Source organism: Mobula hypostoma, chromosome 4, assembly GCF_963921235.1.
Source record: "Mobula hypostoma chromosome 4, sMobHyp1.1, whole genome shotgun sequence".
Classification (NCBI taxonomy): Eukaryota; Metazoa; Chordata; class Chondrichthyes; order Myliobatiformes; family Myliobatidae; genus Mobula; species Mobula hypostoma.
This window is the reverse complement of record NC_086100.1, coordinates 75,543,265-75,565,233: the sequence shown is the minus strand read 5'-3', so window position 1 is coordinate 75,565,233 and position 21,969 is coordinate 75,543,265. Positions and strand designations below refer to the sequence as shown.

The window sequence follows — 21,969 nt, the reverse complement described above, 5'->3', positions numbered from 1 at the left end:
TCTCAGTTCGCGTCGGCCATAATCAATAACATCCTTCCTCCGGCACAGCCGGTAAACCTCTTTCATGATTCCACCAACTGTTTCCTCCAGCACCGCAAAATGTCCACCGAGGGGTACCTTGTGGGCCAGGTTAAAAATCTCATCCCCATGACTCTTTTGCACCACCCCCCATTCCTCATCTGCGGGTACGGTACTTGGTCTCCCTTTCTTCCTTAGCACTTCCTCCTCCGCACAATAGCCTACTAGTTCCCTTGTTAAGTCTGTGTCAGAGAGAGCTGTCCCTGCCAAAACCATCAGCCCCTCGTCTCGCTCCTGCGCCTGCACGAATTCTTTCCTGGCTAATGCTAAGTCTGTCTCAGCTCCCTCACTACCTCTTGTCTCACTACACTCCTTCTTTTCACTTTCTACCCTCTTCTCGTACAAGGCTGGCAGAAACGTCTGAGCTAAATTTACTACCGCAGTCCCGTGATGAACCTGTGAGTCCATGGGCGGGGCCTCAATGCTGGCAGGCTGACCTGTCAATCTCATGGCTGAGAACACGATTCCCCCGGCAATGTCATTACCGAGCAAGACTTCCACGCCTTTCATCGGTAATTCGGGCCTCACCCCGATCGTGACTAGTCCAGAGACCAGGTTGCTTTGTAATATATCTGGTACAAAGGGACGGCCTCTGTCCTTCCCCAATACCTTTGACCTTGACCTCCCCAGTCTGGGTCTCTGAGCTAAACTCTAATACACTCTTCAGTATTAGTGACTGACACGCTCCCGTGTCTCTCCAGATCCGCACTGGAACTGGTTTTAACCCCTCCTTCACTGACACCAGTCCGGCCGAGATAAACCTCTTGCGCCCTTCCTGAACTTTGGCAGACCTGTCCTGTCCTAGCGGTTCGTTTACCAGTTCGATACAGCCAGTCAAAATCACCATTTTTCCTTTTCCCGTCTCCTTCTTTGGGGCAAAGCACCTGGACGCAAAGTGTCCGACTTTCCCGCAATTATAACAGACGACCCCAGGAGACTTCCTACCAGACTGCTTCCGGTCTACCTTATCCTTCTCACTAGTCCCCAGCTTGCTTTCTGACTTTTCTGGCGGACTCTCCCCACCGTCCTGACTACCCTTCTGGTAGCCTTTACGTAGAAACATAGAAACATAGAAAATAGGTGCAGGAGTAGGCCATTCGGCCCTTCGAGCCTGCACCACCATTTATTATGATCATGGCTGATCATCCAACTCAGAACCCTGCACCAGCCTTCCCTCCATACCCCCTGATCCCCATAGCCACAAGGGCCATATCTAACTCCCTCTTAAATATAGCCAATGAACTGCCCTCAACTGTTTCCTGTGGCAGAGAATTCCACAGATTCACTACTCTCTGTGTGAAGAAGTTCTTCCTAATCTCAGTCCTAGAAGGCTTCCCCTTTATCCTCAAACTGTGACCCCTCGTTCTGGACTTCCCCAACATCGGGAACAATCTTCCTGCATCTAGCCTGTCCAATCCCTTTAGGATTTTATACGTTTCAATCAGATCCCCCCTCAATCTTCTAAATTCCAACGAGTACAAGCCCAGTTCATCCAGTCTTTCTTCATATGAAAGTCCTGCCATCCCAGGAATCAATCTGGTGAACCTTCTTTGTACTCCTTCTATGGCAAGGATGTCTTTCCTCAGATTAGGGGACCAAAACTGCACACAATACTCCAGGTGTGGTCTCACCAAGGCCTTGTACAACTGCAGTCGTACCTCCCTGCTCCTGCACTCAAATCCTCTCGCTATAAATGCCAGCATACCATTCGCCTTTTTCACCGCCTGCTGTACCTGCATGCCCACTTTCAATGACCGGTGTATAATGACACCCAGGTCTCGTTGCACCTCCCCTTTTCCTAATCGGCCACCATTCAGATAATAATCTGTTTTCCTATTTTTGCCACCAAAGTGGATAACTTCACATTTATCCACATTAAATTGCATCTGCCATGAATTTGCCCACTCACCCAACCTATCCAAGTCACCCTGCATCCTCTTAGCATCCTCCTCACAGCTAACACTGCCGCCCAGCTTCGTGTCATCCGCAAACTTGGAGATGCTGCATTTAATTCCCTCATCCAAGTCATTAATATATATTGTAAACAACTGGAGTCCCAGCACTGAGCCTTGCGGTACCCCACTAGTCACTGCCTGCCATTCTGAAAAGGTCCCGTTTATTCCCACTCTTTGCTTCCTGTCTGCTAACCAATTCTCTATCCACATCAATACCTTACCCCCAATACCGTGTGCTTTAAGTTTGCACACTAATCTCCTGTGTGGGACCTTGTCAAAAGCCTTTTGAAAATCCAAATATACCACATCCACTGGTTCTCCCCTATCCACTCTACTAGTTACATCCTCAAAAAATTCTATGAGATTCGTCAGACATGATTTTCCTTACACAAATCCATGCTGACTTTGTCCGATCATTTCACCGCTTTCCAAATGTGCTGTTATCACATCCTTGATAACTGACTCCAGCAGTTTCCCCACCACCGACGTTAGGCTAACCGGTCTATAATTCCCCGGTTTCTCTCTCCCTCCTTTTTTAAAAAGTGGGGTTACATTAGCCACCCTCCAATCCTCAGGAACTAGTCCAGAATCTAACGAGTTTTGAAAAATTATCACTAATGCATCCACTATTTCTTGGGCTACTTCTTTAAGCACTCCGGGATGCAGACCATCTGGCCCTGGTGATTTATCTGCCTTTAATCCCTTCAATTTACCCAACACCACTTCCCTACTAACATGTATTTCGCTCAGTTCCTCCATCTCACTGGACCCTCTGTCCCCTACTATTTCTGGAAGATTATTTATGTCCTCCTTAGTGAAGACAGAACCAAAGTAATTATTCAATTGGTCTGCCATGTCCTTGCTCCCCATAATCAATTCACCTGTTTCTGTCTGTAGGGGACCTACATTTGTCTTTACCAGTCTTTTCCTTTTTACATATCTATAAAAGCTATTACCAGTCTTTTCCTTTTTACATATCTATAAAAGCTTTTACAGTCAGCTTTTACTCGGGGCAAACTTCATTTTATGCGTCAACGCATACTCATCCGCTAACTTAGCAGTTGTGGCTAACGTGGCTGCCTCTTTCTCATCGAGGTAGGGTCTCATACCCTCAGGGACACAACCTTTAAACTGCTCAATCAGGATTAGCTGTAGCAGTCTGTCATAATCCCCCTCTACCCCCTTCGAGGCGCACCAACGCTCACAATATGTCTGCATCTCACGGGCAAACTCTAAATACGTGCGGTCCCACTGCTTCCTCGCATTCCGGAACCTCCGCCGGTATGCCTCCGGGACCAACTCATAAATCCTGAGGATGGCCTCTTTCACCACCTCATACCACTGGGCATCTTCCGCGGACAAAGCTGAGTAAGCTTCTTGGGCTTTCCCTTTCAGTACACTCTGAAGCAAAACAGCCCACTTATCCCTCGGCCAGTCCTGACTTGTAGCAACTTTTTCGAAATGGAGAAAGTACCGATCCACGTCGGTATCGTCAAATGGGGGAACCAGCCTAACCTCCTGGGTAGCCCAGAACCCTCCACCTTGGTTCGGCACAGGCCCCTGCTCTGCCCTTATCTTTAACTTCTCCAGCTCAAATTTCCTTTCCCTCTGCCTCTCTCTCTCTCTTCTCACTCCCATTGCCTCTCTTTCTCTTCTCGCTCCAACTGTCTGTCCCTCTCTTTCTCTTCTCGCTCCAACTGCCGTACCTGGAACTCGTGCTCGAGTCTCAGTTTTTCAAGCTGCACCTGTACCGCATCTCCGGCAGGTTTTTCAATAGACACCTCCCCCAGCTCACCTTGGGGAAACACACCTTTAGATACATAGTGCTCTACAATAGCTCTGTGTATCTCCTCTCTCCTCATTGTCGACTTCACCTTAGCAAGATTCACCCGTTTTGGCCACAGCTACCAATTCCGATTTCCTGGCATCCTCTAATGCCTCCAAGGTCGACGCCTTTATAATTTCCTCAGCCTCCATTTCTGCTGTTTGTCTTTTCTCTTTCAGGAATTTTGACCCAATCAATTTACTCCGTCCCAAATTTAGCGTTCAGAATCGCAGACGAGAACCCCACTTATGTTACGTACCCCGGAACTGGGTTGCCAAACCAGCAGAAATGGATCACTCAGTTGGAGTCTGGATTACTAGAACTAAGAAAGTTTTATTAGAGAAACAAGCAACACAGTACTCTAATCAAAAGGATAATGAATGCAACAGTTCAGCAATGATAAACATACATGTACACAGAATTCACATAACAGGATCAATCAAGCTCTGTTGTTGTCTAGGCGTAAATGACCAGTTTCAAAGTGATGCAAAGTTCAGTTCAATTTAGTTCAGTTCAGTTCAGAGTAATTGCTGCCGTGGCAATGGACAGTGGGGGGAAGGAGAGAGAGAGCAAAACGAATGAATATTCAAGGCTTCCACACAGACCTTTGCAGTCAGCTTTCGGGCGAGTCCTTTGTGATGTCATCTGAGGTCACCGACCGTGACCCCTCCGTTTCCAGATACGATCATTTCTCTGCGGTGAACCTGGCACCCAGGCAAGGGTGGACACACACCAGGTTCCCGCCGATTGTGCCTTTCCACCCCGTGCGTCTATGGCCTGGTCCCACAACTGGCCTTCCAAAACTTCCCACCGACTTGTGAGAGACGCACCGCTTCCAGGGTCTCGTTACTTCGGGTGTCGTGTGTGTCTTGCCTTAGCGAACCTGTCCCTTTTTATCCCCCTGCTGGGGTATCGCCTGTCCATCACTTCAAACAGTTCGGGGTTCAAAGGGGGAGCCGATCTTGACAGCTCTCCTTCCCCTTCATTAACATCTCCAAATGCTGTTCCATTGTTTTCCTTATCTCTCTCTCTCTCCTGAAGACAGGTGGCAGACCAACTGCTGATCCCACTGGTGCCAGCCCAGGCCAGCTAACATCTTGATCTATGTGTATTCTCGTCACACATATTATTATCCACATCATCCAGTGAAGCTTGCATGTCACATCTTGCCTTGTAATAGGCGTAGTCATGTCACATATTGTGAATAATGGAAGTGAACTCCCCACAGCCTTTGCATCACTTTCCCTTACTGCTGCAGAGGTGTGCTCTGTTTCCTGGAGAACACAATTACAAGATGCAATTTAAGAGGACGGCTAATCATGGAAATCATGATTGGAAAAAAACACAGCTGAAAAATTTACGAAACAGGACTCTCCTCCTGACAATTTCTCCCTAATACGAATCAAAAGTCTCCCTATTACAGCAGAGACGATCTGAAAGGAAACCAGCAAAGACCCCACACTGTCTCAGGTCTACATGGCCACCAAAAATGGCTGGAAAGTGCAGCAGAAAGTCCAGTTCCCTTATTTTTACCAGCACTGGGATGAACTTGCCCTTGATGGGGGTTGGTTGCCCTATGTGGGGATTGAGAGCTGTTGTACCATCCAGGCTGAGAGCTGAAGCATTGGATGCATTACATGCCTATCATCTAGGCGTGGTCAAAATGAAAGCTTGGCTCAGAGCTTTGTCTGGTGACTTGGGATAGATCAGCAGATTTAGCAATTTACTGTGCAATGTTCAGGATGACGGCAGGTCCAGAAGATACCAAGAGCAGTGCTTTGCATTCCTGTGAATAGCCTGCATTGCCCTGGCAGAGGATTCGTGTAGATTCTGCCGGACCATTCACGGGCACAAATTTCTTGGTAGTTGTGGATGCAGCTACGAATTAGGTCATAATTGGGTGCCTCACTAAATTCAAAAGTGAAGCACACACATTTATTTCTGGTTTCGTGTATTCTTTTTCGATTAGTTTTATGTTTTGGAGTTCCTTTAAAAAGAAATAATTCTCTGGTTGAAATCATGGTTTGGAATATTTTGAATCAAAAGTAGAGAAGCAAATGGTAACTTGACTATAAATTCATCTTTCATCGGTAGTACAAATTGTGCTATATAACAGTGGCTGTTGGTTTGACTCTTGTTTTCAAAATATGGTGCTTGAAAACCTATGTGGAACACACAATTACCACTAAATAGTGTGCGACTGAGTGGGGGCCCTTCCCCAGGCAGTGTTATCAACTTGCTATGAAACCCAGTCTATCACCTTAAGGCTTTTTTTTACAATGTCTCACACATTGGTTAAGCTAGTAGAGCTACTGCCTCATGACTGAAGAGACCAGGGTTCAATCCCGACTTCTGCTGCTGGCTGTGAGGAATTTGTAAATTTTCCTTGTGACTGTGAGAGTTTTTTTTTCCTCCCCACTCCCCAAGGATGTACAAATAGTAGTTTAATTACAAACAAGAGAAAATCTGCAGATGCTGGAAATCCAAGCAACACACACAAAATGCTGGAGGAAGTCAGCAGGCCAAGCAGTATCTGTGGAAAAGAGTCCTGCCGAAGGGTTTCAGCCCAAAATGTTGACTGTACTCTTCTCTATAGATGTTGCCTGGCCTGCTGAGTTTCTCCAGCATTTTGTGTGTGTTAGTAGTTTAATTAACCACTGTGAATTGCCCCTGGTGTGTAAATTAGTAGTAGAATCTGGAAATGAATAATTGAAATTTGGGGAAAATAAAAAAGAATTGGTGTAAATCAGTGCTTTGATAGCATAGTCTCAGTGGACAGAAGGACCACTTCTTGTGTAGTATGACTGTTATGTCTCTGATGTTAGATATGTCCCAGTTGTGATGTTTTAGAAATTTCCGTGTAGGCCTTTAGTGATATTACTGGCTTGTCTTTTGTTTCTCCAGGCATGTGGATGTCCTTTATACTGGAAGGCCCCCATGTTCATTTCTGCTGGTGGAGAACGAACGGGATTTGTCTCTGTGCACCCATTTATAGCCATATGGAGAAAGTGAGTGTTATTTCTGCCCTAAACTTGGTTATTACACTCACCAGTATGCATTGATACACCAACCTCACTTCCACATAAAAAGGCTCTTTATTTTCATGATCTAGCACAGCGGTCCCCAACCACCTGACCGCGGACCGGTACCGGGCTGCAAAGCATGTGCTACCAGGCCACAAGGAAACGATATGAGTCAGCTTCACCTTTCCTCATTCCCTGTCACGCACTGTTGAACTTGATGATAGGGTTGCAACTGTCCCGTATTTGCCGGGACATCCCATATATTGGGCTAAATTGGTTTGTCCCATACGGGACCGCCCTTCTCCTGTATTTCCCCCGCTAAGGTAGAGTGTTCCTATGAAACCGTTCATGCCGAAATAGCGTAAAGTGAAGAAGCAATTACCATTAATTTATATGGGAAAAATTTTTGAGCGTTCCCAGACCCTATTAACCTATTAAATCATACCAAATAAGGCATAAAACCTAAAATAACACTAACATATAGTAAAAGCAGGAATTATATGATAAATACACAGCCTATATAAAGTAGAAGTAAAGTATGTACAGTGTAGTCGGGAAGATTAAGCCAAAACCGATTTGTGGAAAAAAAAATCGGCACGTACGCGCATACGCACAGCATGCATGCGCACACAGGTGCCCACGCAAGGCTTCATGGTCGTGGTAGTCTGTCTCAGGATAAACACAAGTCCTGTATTTGACTGCTACTTTTGTCCCTTATTTTGGAGTGAGAAAGTTGGCAGCCCTAACTGTAAAAGACATGTTGAGGTGAGTTTAACCCTACTTGAATACCACCACCCTCCCCCGCCCCCCGGTGTCGGCCGGTCTGTGAGAATATCATCAATATTAAACCAGACCGCGGTGCAAAAAAGGTTGGGGACCCCTGATCTAGCAGAGCCTGCAGTGTTTTTGCACCCAATGAAGTTAACCATATAATAATTACAGCACAGAAACAGGCCATCTTGGCCCTTCTAGTCTGTGCCGAACAGACAAATATTTTTCTAAAATAAACAACAGACAAATATTTTGCTAAAAATGAAATGATTCACTCTACTGAAATTGGGCACTGTTCTGCGAGTGCCACCAATGACATAGTTTTCAATGTAGAATTTTATAACAACATTTGATGAGAAGTGCTTGAACTGAGCTATCATTGTGACAAATTTCAATGTTCAGGGATTACTGATGACAAAATACCACTAAAAATGTTTATGTTGTACTTTATGTTAGGCACTTTTCAGAAATGCTTATTTTAGGGTAGTGTTATAAAATGCATGATAGCACACATAAAACTACCACTGGTGCAATGCTATCACAAATTTTCTAACTCTAGAGATGTATACCCTGCCAAAAATCACCACGAGCATCATTCCCCTCAGACCAACCCTACTGGCTCACGGACTATACCTGCGACTTTTTTGCTATTCTTTCAACTCATCCAACTCCTGCTGCAATTGCATTGCTTCCGTAGCACCATCTACCCCTCCACGTCTCTTCATATTATCCACAAACTTTAAAGTCTTGCATACATGTCTGTGCAATGTTTTGCAAACAACAATGAGCAAAAATGAGCAGTTATTGTTTGTGATATTTGGTTGAGAATAAACATAATTCAAGTTACAAGGAGAAGTTGCCTGATCTGCAAAGGATATCACCAAGAGGGTAAACTGCACTGTGGTTTTATGAAAGAGGTATTTCTGGCAGTGGAGCAGTTAACATTGCATCAGAATACAGTCCAGACTACTTGCCAGATAATGCAAACAACTTTATTAATATAGCTGCTCTGATGTAGAAAAACATTCCGAGACACACAAAAGAAATGTAACCAGACAATTGTGGACATAGAGCCAAAGGGGATTCCAAGAAGGTGACTTAAAGTTTAGTCCAAGAACTCTCCATGCTCCTGTTGTTAGGAGCTCTTCTGACCTCCCATCTTAATCACTGTAGCTTTGGCATCATATCTTCACCTGCCAAGATCTCAATCTCGGAATTCCAATCCAAAAAAAATCATGCTTCACTTAATTTCAAATCTTGTATTTAAAATCACTTAAAATCATGTATCACTTAATTTATTAAGGAATGCACGCGTAAAAATATGTGTTTTTCAGACTAATATTAGAAACTTGTTTTTTCTATATTATGTTTGGAAATTTAGTTTATTAGAATAAAAGGTGCAAGACATTCTAAGTGAAGTTGAATGTAAGTAGTGTTAAACTAAAGCTTATTGCTTAAACTGGTGGAAAATGAACAGAAGGTGTCAAGTGATGGTTAATTTTCCCAGTCTATTTCCTATTCACATTCTTGACCCTTGCTGGGCTTTGGAAAATTGTTTGCTATCTATTGTTCACAAAACATTGATTTGTGTGTACTTATAATCAAATGGTGGATCACCTTCCTATGCTACCTTCCACAGATGAAGCAGCATTTCAGTTCTGTTCTTCTAGTTTAAGTAATGGGAACGCACTGAGGCCTACCAAATGATTTAATTGTAAACAATACTGTTTGGTGTAAGTCGAGCAGTTCTATATAGTCCAAACTGAGGTGTAAATACAAATTTGACTTGACAGGACAATGCAGATATAATGCTTTCCTGTTACCACTGAGTTCTCATACCCATCTGCTATAATACTAAGTACAGTAGATTCAGATTAATTGGACCATTGGTTATTTAGGACAGCTCTTAAAGAACAAAAGCTAATCGAGAAAATAGCCAGGATTCCTCTCCTTTATTTGGGACACTATGCTGCTTCATTGTAGCAGAAGACTATAGCGGAATAGATTCTAATTAGCAGCAGTCACATGCGCTTGCTTGGCGGTTAGACACTACATTATGCTTATGACAAACAGTTTTTAAGTTGCGGCAGTTGGGTGTGTTTGTGTTCAAAAAGCAGTTATTTTGGTCACTGATAGTTGGCGAGAAATAAGCAGTAAGACAATCCTAAACTGTTTTGCTCACTACACTTTCAAGCATTCAGGGTTGGAGATGGCAGAAACAGCCAAGACTGGGAATGAAACAATTTCACTACTTCAACAAGTTGAGAACTATCAAGAATTTGAAGGTGTCCGCAAACATCAAATAAAAATGAGGATTAGGTGGATGGAATTGCAAAAGCCAAGCATTATATATGAGGGCAGTTCATTATCTGCACTGTGCACTGATATTGTTAATGTACAGTCAATCTAAAGAATACAGCCGGGTACACTGGATGAATTCCTCTTTCGGTAACTATTAGGAACTAACACACAACTTTCTAGTACTTCAGTAGTATCGGTTGTATTTTACTTGTTCTGTATTTTAAATACATAAATTGTTACCCAGTTAAACGGTAGTTTTGTCTTTTTTTAATACCCTTTTTGATAATTTCCATTAAACTTCAGCTAATTGGCATAGCTGCTTAATTGGTCCATAATGTACTGGTCCCAATGTGTCCCAATTAACGGAAATCCGCTTTACTTATTTGGGCCAAAACTTGAGAGTCATGGAATTGGACAGCATGGAAGCCAGTGGGACCCTATCCATCTAGGTGGATGATTCAAGTGCTCATCCTGACACCACCACCTTAAGTGCTATTAGAAACTCTTGTTTCCACCACTCATTCCAGGTACTTGTCTCTGGATCCACTCTAATTCTCTTGTCCTCCACTCTAAATCTATGCCCTTTAGTTTTATTCACCCACAATAAGGGAAAAGATATTGGTACTCTACCTTGTCGATGTCCCTCATAATGTTCCTTAAGGGGGACTCCTCTTACTCTCTTACCCAAACAAATGTCTCTCCAGTGTCTTCTCATAATTAAAGTGCCCCATCACAGGCAACATATTGGTGAACTTTCTCTGTAACCTCTCAGGCACTATCTCAGCTTTCTTAATATTAGAATGAAACTCTGTACTGCAACTGAAGATTGACCAATGTTTTACAAACTTGCACCATCACCTCCTTGCTCATTTCAACATCACATCGCTGAGATGTGGAAAAAATCATAACAGTGCATTATTCAGTTTTTCAAGGTTTAGCTTTAAATAGAAGTAATTTTGCTTTGAAGTCAACAGTGGAAAATTGTGTTATTTTTATGATGAACGAACTTAATTAAAAAGCAATAGTTGATGCTGAAAAATAACCTGCATTTATTTACTAAGCACATGATCATTACAGGAGACAGTAGAAATTGTAATGTGTAGATTTACTTGGATGTGAGAGAAAGGATATGGACAAGTCAATTAGTCCTAGGCCTTTGCTCTTTTGCTTTGCTCTACAAATATATTTTTGGATGGAATACTTTAAAACAGAATTGTGTTGAATTGTTGAGTGATATAGAATATAGATTATGAAGACACGCAGTCCTCTTTTATTGTCATTTAATAATGCATGCATTAAGAAATGATACAATATTTCCTCCAGTGTGATATCACAAAACACAGGACAGACCAAGACTGAAAAAACTAACAAAACCACATAATTATAACATATAATTACAACAGTGCAACAATGCCATAACTTGATGAAGAACAGTCCATGAGCACAGTAAAAGTTCAAAGTCTCTCAAATGTCCCACATCTCACGCAGACGAGGGAAGGAAGAAAAACTCTCCCTGCCATGCCCGACCACAATCCGTCTCTGAGTCATCCGAAAACTTCAAGCCTCTGAATCTGTTCTCCGACACCGAGTACTGAGCACCATCTCTTTCCGAACGATTCGACCTCAATCTCGGTCGCCAACAGCAGGCAAAGCCGGGGATTTTGAGGCCTACCCTCTGGAAGATTCCGGACCACGCAGTAATGACAGCAGCGAACAAGCGTTCCAGAAATTTCTCCAGATGTTCCTCTGTGCTTTCATGTCACTCTCCATCAAATCAGAATTGTCCACGGCCCCTGTTTAACGGATACGATATCATTTTTCACCAGAGGGCTGTGCACGCGCTGTGCGCTGCTCCCGCTCCTCCCGCCGTTACAGTGGAATATAGACAAAAATACTAGAATTTTGAAAAGAGTGGATGAGGGCAAATGTCCAAATGTTCATCTTTGCACATGGAATGGATTCTTTATTGCCCTTGAATAATAAATTCAATGGTTATATCTTCCACAGAGTACTACAGAGCTGTCACGATGATGCATCTAAGTTTGTTTATCTTCTTGCCAAACCAGGCTGTGACTACCTAGAACAGGAAGACTTCATCCCACTTCTACAGGTCTGTATACATGGTGTCTCCCCTCTTTGAATGCAATACAGCATTTAATAAAATCAAAGCCTTAACAATTCTGTAAGATATGAGAAGTTTCTTTAATTTTGTGTTTATTTTATGCGGTAGATGAAGTATCTGGAACAGAAGTCTAACCGTGAAATGTATAAATACAGTGAAATTGCAGATCTCAAATGTGCACTACAAGTGGAATAACAAGTGTAGAATTAGGGTTGGTGTTCACTGCACTCGGTTGGAATCACTGCCATTCATTATAGGGAAAGTTTCTTGACAAACAATGTTGTAAGCAATATTGAAGGAACAAAGCTTTATTAAAACTTCAGAAAATGGATTTCAATATATATGCAAATGTAACCTTGTCCCGATAGTTCTTAAAACATTAGTGCAGCTGCTGAATAGTGAAAAACAACAAACAGTATGTTGATCCAGAGAGACTTGGAAGTCCATTCTTATGGATCTATGTGTTACCATTGATAGGTATATGAAAAAGAACAATTAAACTGAATAATGGAATGCTAGACTTAATAATCAGTGGGCTTATAGGGCAAAGGATTGCAGCTATTGCTACAGTTCTGCATATGCATAGATAGATCAAATCAAGAGTGTTTTGCTTAAGTTTAAAGTAAATTTATTATCAAAGTACATATATGTCACCATATACAACCCTGAATTTCATTTTCCTGTGGGCATACTCAGTAAATCTATAGAATAGTAACTATAACAGGGTCAATGAAGGATCAATTGGAGTGCAGAAGACAATAAACTGTGCAAATACAAATATAAAATAGTAATAAATAACAAGAATATGACATAACAAGATAAAGAATCCTTAAAGTAAAGTAATTGGTTGTGGGAACATCTCAATGATGTGCAAGTGAGTGTAGTTATGAGTACTGTAATTTAGGAAGTGTTTATTAGTCAGGGCTCACAGATTTATTGTACACAAACTAAGCTGTATACACTGAACTTTGAAGGGTACAATTTTATTTGATGGGTTAAATAAAGAGAAACTACTTCTATCTGGGAAAATTCAATATTAAAAGGATGTAGTAAAAAAAAGTCAGCCATTTATGAGCTTAGTTAGGAAACACTTCATAATTTGGTCATGATTTGAGGCTCTCTGTAAATGTTAATTAATGCTAGATCAATTGTTATTCTTGCATCTCATCTTTGCTAATGGAAACTTAATTTCATGAACTCCTAATAACTTATACATAAGAACATAAGAAATAGGAGCAGGAGTAGGACATCCGGCCCATCGAGCCTGCCCCGCCATTCAATAAGATCATGACCGATCTGTCCGTAAACTCAGCTCCATCTACCTTCCTTTTCCCCATAAACCCTTAATTTCCTTACTATGTTAAAACCTATCTGTTTCTTAAATATGTTTAGTGAAGAAGCCTCAACTGCTTCCCTGGGCAGAGAATTCCACAGATTCACCACTCTTTGGGAAAAACAATTTCTCATCATCTCCATCCTAAATCTTCTCCCCTGAACCTTGAGGCAGTGTCCCCTAGTTCTAGTCGCATCTACCAATGGAAACAGCTTTCCTACTTCTATCTTATCTATCCCTCTCAAAATTTTGTATATTTCTATAAGATCCCCTCTCATTCGTCTGAACTCCAGAGAGTATAGTCCCAGGCTACTCAATCTCTCCTCATAGGTTAACCCCTTCATCCCTGGAATCAACCTGATGAACCTCCTCTGCTCTGCCTTCAAAGCCAGTATATCCTTCCTCAAGTATGGAGACCAGAACCACACACAGTACTCCAGGTGCGGCATCACCAGTACCCTCTATAGTTGCAGCATGACCTCCCTGCTCTTGAATTCAATCCCTCTAGCAATGAAGGCCAACATTCCATTTGCCTTCCTAATAACCGGTTGTACCTGTACCTGGTTGTTGTATTTTAGGTTCATTCATTAACTCATTGAATCTTAGATCAAGCTCAAGTAACTAAATGTTCAACTATTATCTCCTCAAAGCTGTGAATGATGTGTGAATTATTTAAATTCTGCTTAAAATATTTACAGTGGGTAACCAATGAAAATTAAGGGATATAAAACAACAAATAACAATGGACAAGTTCAGCTAAGCAGCACCAATGAAGAGAAGAACAATTGACATAACAATAATATATAGTTTTTTTTTAAATCTTTTTATTGAATAAGTATACAAAAAGGTAAGCCATATAAACATTAATACAATGTTAAAGTATAATAAAATTCCAGAAGGTATCAATACCAAAAAAAAACTACAAACAATGTAATTTAAACATAAGAAACCAAGATAACATAATAGTATACTAAATTTTATATATATCAATGGAAAAAAAGAAAAAAAAAACCCAGAAAAAAACCCACCGTGCAACTAACTAAAAGCAAAGCAAAGCAATGGGCTAACTTGAAACCAAACAGAGTTAAACTTAAAATCACGTCCTCAATCCCGACCTCCATTAAAAACAGTGGAAAAAAAACAAGAAGGGTATATATTACATTAAATGAAAATATCGAATAAAAGGTCCCCAAATCTGTTCAAATTTAAATGAAGAATCATAAAGGTTACTTCTAATTTTCTCCAGATTCAAACATAAAATCATCTGAGAGAACCAAAAAAAGGTAGTTGGAGCATTAAGCTCTTTCCAATGTTGTAAAATACATCTTTTCGCCATTAAAGTAAGAAATGCAATCATTCTACGGGCTGAAGGGGAAAGATTACTAGAAATTTTAGGTAGTCCAAAGATAGCAGTAATAGGGTGAGGAGAGATATCTATATTTAATACCTTAGAAATAATATTAAAAATATCTCTCCAAAAAGTTTCCAAAGTAGGGCAAGACCAAAACATATGAGTTAAAGAGGCTATCTGCCCCGACCATCTATCACAAAAAGGACTAATATGCGAGTAAAAACGCGCTAACTTATCTTTGGACATATGTGCTCTATGAACCACTTTAAATTGAATTAGGGAATGTTTAGCACAAATAGAGGAAGTATTAACTAATTGTAAAATCTGCCCCCAAACATCCACAGAAATGGTAAGCCCCAATTCCTGTTCCCAATCTACCCTAATCTTATCAAATGGAGCTTTCCTAAGTTTCATAATAATATTATAAATCATAGCCGATGCACCTTTCTGACATGGATTGAGGTTAATTATCGAATCTAAAATATATGTAGGAGGAAGCATTGGAAAGGAAGAAAGTATAGTACTTAGGAAATTTCTAACTTGTAAATATCTAAAAAAATGTATTCTTTATAAGTTATATTTATTAGATAATTGTTCAAAAGACATAAGGGAACCATCTAAAAATAAATCCAAAAACCGTAAAATACCCTTAGTCTTCCAAGTTTAAAAAGCGCGATCCGTAAAAGAGGGAGGAAAAAATATGTTACCTAAAATAGGAATCGCTAACCCGAATTGATTAAGATCAAAAAATTTTCTGAATTGAAACCAAATGCTCAAAGCATATTTAACTATCGGGTTAGAGACCTGCTTAAGGCATTTCGAATCAAAAGGGAGAGAGGAACCTAAAATAGAGCCAAGTGTAAAACCCTGAACAGATTGTAGTTCCAATGCTACCCATTTAGGAATAGATAGTATGTCCTGATCAAGTAACCAAAATTTCATATGTCGAATATTAATAGCCCAATAATAGAATCTAAAGTTAGGTAATGCTAAACCTCCATCTCTCTTAGCTTTCTGTAAATGTATTTTACCCAGTCTCGGATTCTTATTCTGCCAAATAAATGAAGAAATTTTAGAGTCAACTTTATCAAAGAAAGATTTTGGAACAAAAATTGGTAATGCCTGAAACACATATAAAAATTTTGGCAAAAAAAACATCTTAACTGCATTAATACGACCAATCAAAGTTAAATATAAGGGAAACCATTTAGATGAAAGTTGAGTAATATGGTCTATTAATGGTAAAAAGTTAATCTTAAATAAATCTTTATATTTACAAGTAATTTTAATCCCAAGATAAGAAAAATAATTATCAATCAATTTAAATGGAAATTTATAATATAAGGGAAGATGTTTATTAATCGGAAAGAGTTCACTCTTACTAAGATTTAATTTATAACCTGAAAAAAAACCAAATTGTGCTAATAACTCTAAAACAGCAGGAATAGATTTCTCAGGATTAGAAATATATAAAAGTAAATCATCAGCATAGAGTGATAATTTATGGGACTTTAATCCCCGAGTTATCCCAGTAATATTTGAAGATTCTCGAATGGCAATTGCAAGAGGTTCTAATGCAATATCAAATAATAGGGGACTAAGAGGACAGCCTTGTCGAGTACCTCGAAAGAGAGGAAAAAAAGGTGAGTTTAAAGAGTTAGTACGGACCGAGGCTACAGGGGAATAATATAACAGTTTAATCCAGGATATAAATTTCAAGCTCAAATTAAACATTTCAAGCACCTTAAATAAATAAGGCCATTCTACTCTATCAAAAGCTTTCTCGGCGTCTAAAGAAATAACACACTCAGGAACATTTTGTGAGGGAGTATAAACGATATTTAACAATGTACGAATATTATAAAAAGAGTAACGACCTTTAATAAAACTCGTTTGGTCTTCCGAAATAATAGAAGGAAGTACTTTTTCTAGTCTATTTGCTAATAACTTAGAAAAAACTTTAGAATCAACATTTAATAAAGATATTGGTCTATAAGATGCACATTGAGCAGGGTCTTTATCCTTCTTTAGTATTAAAGAAATTGACGCTCTATTAAAAGATTCAGGAAGTTTACCAAGTTTCAGAGAAGCCTCAAAAAACCTACAGAGCCAAGGGATCAATAAAGAAGCAAAACATTTATAAAATTCAACGGTAAACCCATCCGGGCCAGGAGCTTTCCCCAGATTCATAGAAAAAATAACATTCTTAATCTCATCCATAGTAATGGAAGTATCTAATATAGAAGACATATCCTGTGAAATCTGAGGGAAGTCTAACTTATCTAAAAAATCATTCATATATTTAGAATCTCGAGGAGACTCTGATTGATATAAAGAAGAATAAAAATCACAAAAGGTTTGATTAATCCCCACATGATCCAGTATCAATCGATCATTTTGGTTATAAATCTGATTGATTTGAGATTTAACATAATTAGATTTCAATTGATTAGCCAGCAGCTTGCCAATTTTGTCACTGTGAACATAAAATTCACTTCTTGTTTTCTTTAATTGGTTTACAATCGAGGACGAGAGTAGTAAACTGTGTTCCATTTGAAGTTCAGTTCTTTGTTTGTATAACTCCTCAGAAGGAGCCATAACATATTTCTTATCAATTTCTTTAATCTTGTCCACAATTGCCATCTCCTCCTGCTTCTGTTTCTTCCTCAAAGCAGCAGAATACGAAATAATCTGACCACGAATATAGGCTTTAAAAGTGTCCCAAAGAGTGTTAACCGAAATATCCTCTGTATGATTAATTGATAAAAAAAAGCTCAATCTGTTCATTCATAAAGTTAACAAAGTCCGAGTCCTGAAGCAACAGCGAATTAAAACGCCATTGTCTATTATTTTGTATATTGGCCATAATTTTAATAGAAAGCTTAAGTGGAGCGTGATCCGAAATGGTTATAGAATCATAATCACATTTAATCACTGAAGGAATAAGACGAGAATCAATAAAAAAAATAATCAATTCTTGAATAGGAATGATGAACATGTGAAAAGAAGGAAAAATCTTTTTCCTGAGGATGCAGAAAACGCCAAATGTCCGTCGACCCAGAATCAGAAAGGAAAAAGTTAATCAAAGTTGCAGATTTATTAGGTAAGGTCTGTAAAGGAGCCGAACGGTCCAAAGCTGGAGACAAACAGGTATTAAGATCTCCGCCCCAGATCAATGAAAACTCGTTCAAATTCGGAAACTGATTAAACAATGATTTATAAAATTCCGGACAATCCATATTAGGAGCATAAACATTAACCAAAACTACTTTTTTATTAAATAGTAAACCACTAACCAATAAAAATCTACCATTCGGATCAGAAATAATATCCTGTTGTATAAAAGTAACTGAGGAATCTATAAAAATAGAGACGCCTCGAATCTTAGCATTGGAGTTCGAATGAAATTGTTGCTCCTTCCAGAATTTAAAAAAACGTAGTCTGTTCCCCCTCCGTACATGGGTCTCTTGTAAAAATAAAATTTGTGCTTTAAGTCTCCGGAACACTTTAAAAACTTTTTTCCTTTTAATAGGATGATTAAGACCGTTAGTATTCCAGGAGACAAAATTAATAATAGACTCCATAAAACCTAAAATCAACCCACAGCGAGGAGGATTGACGATAGGCTCGACCCATGAACCCGGAGAGGAAACAGAACATACAAAAGATACCGGGAAAAAGGATGCAACCAGTACTTCAATAATGTATATAGCCCAAAGAGAAGAAAACTAAAACGTGAAGCCCCTCCCGCCACCGTCCGCCCCAAAACCCCAAGGCAAAATCTAAAGCAGACCCGCCCGAAAGAAGCAAGCGCTAAAACTACCCCCATGACTTCCGGTATACGCTCCCTAAAAAAAAGGTATAAATATGAAAAAGATCAGCTAATTGTAAAACAGTAAAAAAGTAAAAAAAAGGTAACTCAATTAAAGTACACACACAACAGAACAAAAGCCAGAAAATATATATTTAAAAAAAACCACAATAAACCCCAAACCCATGAATAATCACAACAACAACAAGAAAAAATAAGATTATTAACATAAACTAGTTATAAAAAGCAAAACAAAATAAAATTTTAAAAAAAAACTACAAAATTTAAGGCCACACAGGAAATGCGTAAGATGACAAAAAGGAAGTAACCACCCAGAATCCCCTGGGAAAAGAAAGAAATGACGCAGTTAAAAAGAAAGTTTAGCAACCATATTAAGAAATCAAAAATAAACTTTTCTGCCCAAATAGGGCACGAAAAAATTAAAACCAACCAATTCACAGCCTCCGATCAACGGAGATAATTAAAAAAAATAGCAATTAAGATGTTGAAGGTGAAAATTGATCCAGATAACTCTGGGCATCCGATGGAGAATCAAAAAAACGAACGGCTCCATCTGACATGCGAATCCTTAGACGTGCAGGGTACAGCAGCGCTGGTCTTAAATCCATCTTATAGAATTCCGACATCACAGATCTGTAGCGAACCCGTTGGTCCCAGATTGGTTTACTGAAATCTTCCACGAATCGGAACTTAAGATCCGAAAAATCAATGAAACCTTTAGATCGAGTGAATCGAAACAGTCTCTCCTTGTCTTGAAAGTAATGAAAACGTAAAATAACATGCCTAGGTCTATCTGACCTAGACGAGTATGATGGGATTCTGTGAACACGATCCAGTAGCGGTGGTTGGTCAGGAAATACAGTAGGGAATACATCTTTTAAAAGTTGAGAAAAAAACTTCATGGGGTTGTTAGATTCAACAGCTTCACGCACCCCAATCATTCGTAAATTCTGCCGTCGCATTCTAGATTCCAAGTCAGAGTTTTTAAAAGTCAGAAAGTCAAGTTTCTTCTTCATTACATTAATTATTTCTTCGATTTTCCCCATCTTAAGCTCACTTTGTTGCGCGGATTTTTGAAGATCAGATATAGCTGACTGATGTTCCGCAATAGATGTTTGCATCTTATCGATTGAATCGGCAATTTTCTGGAGATTAATTGAGATTTCCGTATGAATCAGGTCCCTAACAGAGGTTGAAATTTCCCTCTGAATTAACTCCGAAATAGCTTTCAAAGTCACCGGTGATTCAGTCGGAGGAAAATCCATGCCTTTCGGTTTAACCGGAGGTTTACCATACTTGCCGTTTTTCCCGTTCTTAGACATAGCAGATCTAAGTTGCATCCAGTTATCGGAGAGTTCAATTTAATTCAAAGTATTGTAAGAGTTGATACCTTAATGGTTAATTAAAGTATAGCTGATCATAGAAAAAAAAACTCAGAGGTAATGGAGCGAGTCAAGAGCGCGACTTCACTCCATGAGCGCTACCGGAAGTCCTCCACAATAATGTATAGTTCTTGTGGAAAGATTAGTATTGAAACTTACTGGAAGATCTCAGTTTTCTTTTTTTCATTGAAACTTACTGGAAGATCTCAGTTTTCTTTTTTTTAATGTGAGACTGTTTCAGGGAGAGATGCATTCATCTTTCTGGTTGTTGCACCATAAAATGTAATGGAGTTGCTGACTATCTATGGTAAAAAGGCAATCTCAATTAGTCCACAGCAGACATTAGGGTGAATTGAGAAAAAGACATCTGTCATGGAAAGTCTTGTTAATCATAGATCTAAATCCAATGCTGCTATTAAATATGCAATGTACACCGTATCGCACCTCATTAGTCCTGCACCAAAATAATTTCAGAAAGTGTAAGGAAATCTTTGCAGGAACTAATCATCCATAAACCTGCTGGACATACATAGTTGTTTTTGGGTCTCACTGTTTTGTATTCTGCTTCTATTATTGTTTAGAACAGTATTTCCTTAGGAAAAACATAGAAGTTATTTCCTTCAGCTAGTTTACAGATCCATTATGCTTAACTGTTTAGGCTGCTAGTGATACAAACTATTTCATTGTAAAAGTTTCCAACTGTTTGGATCATAAATGCCAGTACAATTGTACATGTTTACAAGCAGAGCATAGCTATAAAGCCTTGGCAAGTTTTGTTCAGAAAATAGACTTCTATCAGATGATCATGATTCTCAGATAGTAGGACACTGTGAAGTAGAGGACTAACAAAACACATTAGCAATTTAGCTCATTGCTGAAACTTCCTGTGCAAAATTAAAAGTTAAGTGTCTCCACAAATATTAAATACTGTAGACTAAATCCTAATCTTTAGACTGCTAACCATAATAGTGGATCTACCCAGTACACCACCAAACCTTAATTAGTAAATAAGAAAATATGATCCTGAAAATCATTTATGATTGATTGAACTTCTTTATGGAACAGTTCAAAAGTAGTGAATGAGCAAGCAGGTAGGAAAGGGAGCATACATTTCCAAGTGAGGATGCAGTGTGACTTGGTGTTTTCCTGTGAGTGCTCTAACACTTTGCAGGACAACTGCCCATGTATTTCTGGGTAGTGCAGCTCAAGACTTCACAATATTAAAGATTAAACCATATGCATTGACATTCTTAATATATGTAGCATTTTTGACCACTATTGTGCAGGTTCAAGGTGATGATGGCAACCTTTTTTTTTTAAGAACAGTACAACATAGTGAGGGCCATTGGCAAACGACCCTATGCCAACCTTTTGATCTACTCCACAATCAATGTAACCTTTCCCTCCTATATAGCCCATAACCCTCCATTCATCCATGTGCCTATCTAAGAGTCTCTTAAATATCCCTAATGCATCAGGCTCAACCACCACCCCTGTCAGTGTATTCCCGACACTTACCCCTGTCTACGTAATATGAAAACTTACCTCTGATATCTCCCCTAAACCTTCCACCACTCACCTTAAAAGGATGTCCTCCGGAATTGGCCATTGCTGCCCTGAGGAAAAGGCATCAGTCGTCCACTCAGTCTATGCTTCTTATAATCTTGTATACCTCTATCTAGTTATTCTGTTTATACTCTGCTGATTGGCATAATAGTCCAGATAGAGGTGAACCAGATGGCTCTGTTATGCTGGATCCCATGATTGGCTTGGGATACAGACCGATTGCCTTAGGGTACAGAGCACTGGGCCTTGTATGAGGAACAACACTCTGCACATAGAGTAATTGCTGGAGGTTTTGGAGTGACATTCCATCTAAGAACCCCTGCATTAACAAAATGGGTTAACAAGTGCTAAATAAGCCGACAGGAATTTGGGTGCAACCCCTGAATTAATTTTTAAAGTGAGGCACTGCACAGTTATGCCTAATTGATGT

At 39.6% G+C, this 21,969-nt stretch overlaps 1 protein-coding gene across 5 annotated transcripts in view; it reads left to right on the top strand.

Annotated features, from left to right (window-relative positions):
- The window catches only part of ppp2r3a (protein phosphatase 2, regulatory subunit B'', alpha), a 356,154-nt gene that overhangs the window by 269,351 nt on the left and 64,834 nt on the right, over positions 1-21,969 (top strand). For all 5 annotated transcript variants that reach the window (XM_063046036.1, XM_063046037.1, XM_063046038.1 and 2 more), the window contains 2 exons: positions 6,763-6,866; positions 11,961-12,063. In XM_063046036.1, the coding sequence (XP_062902106.1) occupies positions 6,763-6,866; positions 11,961-12,063 (207 nt within the window). The remainder of the gene's footprint in view (positions 1-6,762; positions 6,867-11,960; positions 12,064-21,969) is intronic.